Source organism: Trifolium pratense, linkage group LG3, assembly GCF_020283565.1.
Source record: "Trifolium pratense cultivar HEN17-A07 linkage group LG3, ARS_RC_1.1, whole genome shotgun sequence".
NCBI lineage: Eukaryota > Viridiplantae > Streptophyta > Magnoliopsida > Fabales > Fabaceae > Trifolium > Trifolium pratense.
Genome location: NC_060061.1, coordinates 6,694,387 through 6,697,990, shown reverse-complemented (window position 1 = coordinate 6,697,990; position 3,604 = coordinate 6,694,387). Strand labels below are relative to the sequence as shown.

Sequence of the window (3,604 nt, the reverse complement as noted above, 5' to 3'; positions counted from 1 at the left end):
TTATATTAGTCAAATTAATTAATTTTTTATGGAATTTTATATAATTCAAGGGCACTTTGGTACTTTTAAATACAATCAACACTTCTCTCTTCTATTTCTTTTTTCTTTCTCTTATACCAATCAATACATTAAATTTACTCTATTACTTCTCTATTTCTAATATATTTCTCTCTTCTCATACTCTCTCACATATTTTTCTTTTCTCATTTTCTTCTCACAATCAAACACACCCTAGTGTCGGTTGGTTTTGTTTGTTTTCTCTTGTTTTTTTTTTTTTGAAGCATTGTTTTCTCTTGTTAGTGCTTGCAGCAATTTGTACCTGCTATTTTCTCTTGTTAGTGCTTGCATTAGTGTTGGGGCATATAAGAATGTGTTGGACACATCAAACATACTTCAATTCAAAGAAGTGTACTCAATATTAGTAATGGCATCGCTGGCTCAATTAGAATATTTATATGTAGTTCTTGAAACATGGAAATCAATGAAAATGAAAAAAAACTTATCTTTTATTTTTCAAAGTAATTTTTATTTTCTTTTTCTGAATTTAATTATTAATTAACTAATTTTTTTTTATTTATTTTGTTAAATTACTTCCTTCATATAAATTTGGTTATAATAAAACCAACTAATTAGGAATAAAAACCAACTGATAATATGAGAATAAAAACTAATTAGAGAAAAAATTGTAAATAATTAGGAATTTTTTTCCCTTTAATTGGGATTGGGGGTGCAAAAAAACTGAAAAAAAAATATTTTAAAAAAAACTGGAAAAAAAACTGATTGGTGACGTGGCAAGCCAAAAAAAATACACGTGGCAGTGCCACGTCTCTGCCACGTCATCCTCCATTAAGTCCATGTGGACGGCATAGACTAAAATCATTGACTACATGAATCAAAACGAAAATTCTGTAAAACTACATGAACCAAAAAGATATTTAACCCTATGTTAGAAGTCCCACATTGGCTAGAGATATGACAAAGATAGCCTTTATAAGTGTAGTGCAAACCTCAACTCTCAAGCTAGCTTTTGTGGTTGAGTATAGGCCTCTAAAATTCTAATATGGTATCAGAGCCTATCCTAGATCCATTTGTTGTTTGTTGTGGAGACCTCCCATATTTGGGCCACCCGTTGTTGTTGATCCCACGTTCCAGCTTGTTCAGTTCTGGACGTGAGGGGGTGTGTTAGAAGTCCCACATTGGCTAGAGATATGACAAAGATAGCCTTTATAAGTGTAGTGCAAACCTCAACTCTCAAGCTAGCTTTTGTGGTTGAGTATAGGCCTCTAAAATTCTAAGAGTATTGGGCCTAACTCATCCTTACAAAACCGGCTTGTAAGGTGAGGATTGCCTCTAGTATATAAACACTTAGTCAGGCCATATCTCAACCGATGTGGGACTCTTAACACCCCCCCTCACGCCCATCACTATTGGGCTTGGTGCGTGGATATAAACGGTAGGTGGCCCGATAGCGGAAACCTGATAACAGGTGGCCCAACGGATCGGGGAGAGGCTCTGATACCATCTTAGAAATGAGTATTGGGCCTAACTCATCCTTACAAAACCGGCTTGTAAGGTGAGGATTGCCTCTAGTATATAAACACTTAGTCAGGCCATATCTCAACCGATGTAGGACTCTTAACACCCTATATTTTTTTGAATGGTATTCGACAAAACTTTGAATTTGTAAAATTTTGAATAATATAGCATGTTATAAAATCGTTTGATTCTATAAATTAAATCCACTTAAGCATCATGTTAAGTTCACGAATAGGGTGCTCTAAGACAATTTCGTAGAACTATTCAAACTTCAAAGTCCAAAAGCACCACGTGTGGACCGGTAAATTAAATTAAAATATAGCAATAAGGCCGTTGTAATTGTAGTATACGAATAATATAATAGGGTGGGTTGACTACGGGTGAGACTTTTTATTCATCTTCGTCTATATAAGAAGAGATTAATTTTTAGGAACCTTTCATACACAATCAACATAGTTCGTATAACTCTCTTGCTTTAATTTCCCATACAACAAGATATATAAATTAAAAACTATATATCTTGCTTGTTTGTCACGGGTATAATCTTCATATATAGACGATGGATTTTGTGAAGAAGTGTAAGAGGGTATTGGGAAGCAACAAGAGATTGTATGATTCAGAAGAAAGTAGTGGTGGAAGTGGAAGAAGCTATGGAAAATTATCAGAGAACAAGTGTCACAAAAAACAAAAGGATATTAATAGTAAGAAATTAGCACCAAATGGTTGTATTTGTGTCTATGTTGGATCTGAGAGACAGAGATTTGTAATAAAGATCAAAATATTCAATCATCCTTTGTTCAAAACATTTTTAGAAGATGTTGAGAATGAATATGGTTATACAAATGATGGTCCTTTATGGCTTCCTTGTCATGTTGACTTATTTTGTGAAGCACTTTTGGAGATAGAGAGTGATGATATGGGTCACAAACACAGCCCAGTTTCTCATTCTTCATTTTCTTGTCGCTCTTCTTATAATCTGACTTGTGATGTCAATTACGAGGTTTTGGTTTTGGTATGACGTTGTAATTAAAAATTAATGTTGTAGATAGGAGTATGTATCTATGCCTATATAGAAAAGGATTATAAAGTTTTGATATAGTTTTGTGTTGGATTGGTCATGCGGTGATATGAAACATTATTAGTGATATTGTTAAAGTAGAAGAAAAAGTCAAATAAGTAGTTGGTTAGATCACAAGTCATTGACTTGTTATAACTGTTTTTACACAAACAGTTTTTTTTTCTGTTTTGAGTTAGTTTGATTTCTGTTTTGATCCAATGGATAGGATTAGAGTAGCTACTAGTTTGTTAGATGATGATTATGCTTCATCATTGTATATATAGCACAACCACTTCATTGTAACTGATTGAGTTTTGTGAAATAAAAGATTTCTTCTTCTCTTGCTTATGGCTTGTTCAATGCCTAAGCCAAATTCATCTTTTCATTCAATGTTTAAGCTTCAGATCTTATGTTTAGATTCAACAATGGTGTTTGATCTTCACTTTTCACATGGTATCAGGAGCAATTATCATTGATCTCTGCCATTGTTATAGCTTACATTGATCAATTTCACAAACAGTTTTCTGTTTTCTTTTCTCTGCAAGATCTTCAAAGATCTTGATTTTTTCTTTGGTTCGATCGTGTTTTCTGCACTTCCCTTCATCATGTCTCAAGGTAGTTCCGCTGGCAGCATCAATGGAGATCAAGCCATTCCTCAACAAACTCCGCAGAACAAAGGATATCAAAACGACACATTGAACCCTTACTTCATGCATCCAAATGAAAATCCTGGTAATGTGCTTGTTACTCCTCTTCTTTCTGGTCCTAATTACCATTCTTGGTCGAGGGCAATGACTGTGGCTTTGAGATCCAAGCACAAATTGCATTTCATCAATGGTGCTTTACCACGTCCGCATGATGATGATAGAGATTCTATTGCTTGGGATCGATGCAACACGATGATCATGTCATGGATTAGCAATTCAGTTGATCCTGAAATCTCTCAGAGTATCCTTTGGATGGACACAGCTTCAGAAATCTGGAAAGAACTCAAAGAACGGTTCTACCAAG

General features: G+C 34.4%; 1 protein-coding gene across 1 annotated transcript; it reads left to right on the top strand.

Annotated features, from left to right (window-relative positions):
- The first annotated feature begins 2,095 nt into the window (after window positions 1-2,095).
- LOC123914521 (auxin-responsive protein SAUR72-like) lies at window positions 2,096-3,155 on the top strand. Its single transcript, XM_045965723.1, has 2 exons — window positions 2,096-2,548; window positions 3,054-3,155. The coding sequence occupies exons 1-2, from the start codon at window positions 2,096-2,098 to the stop codon at window positions 3,153-3,155; spliced, it is 555 nt and encodes a 184-aa protein (XP_045821679.1).
- The last annotated feature ends 449 nt before the right edge of the window (window positions 3,156-3,604 follow it).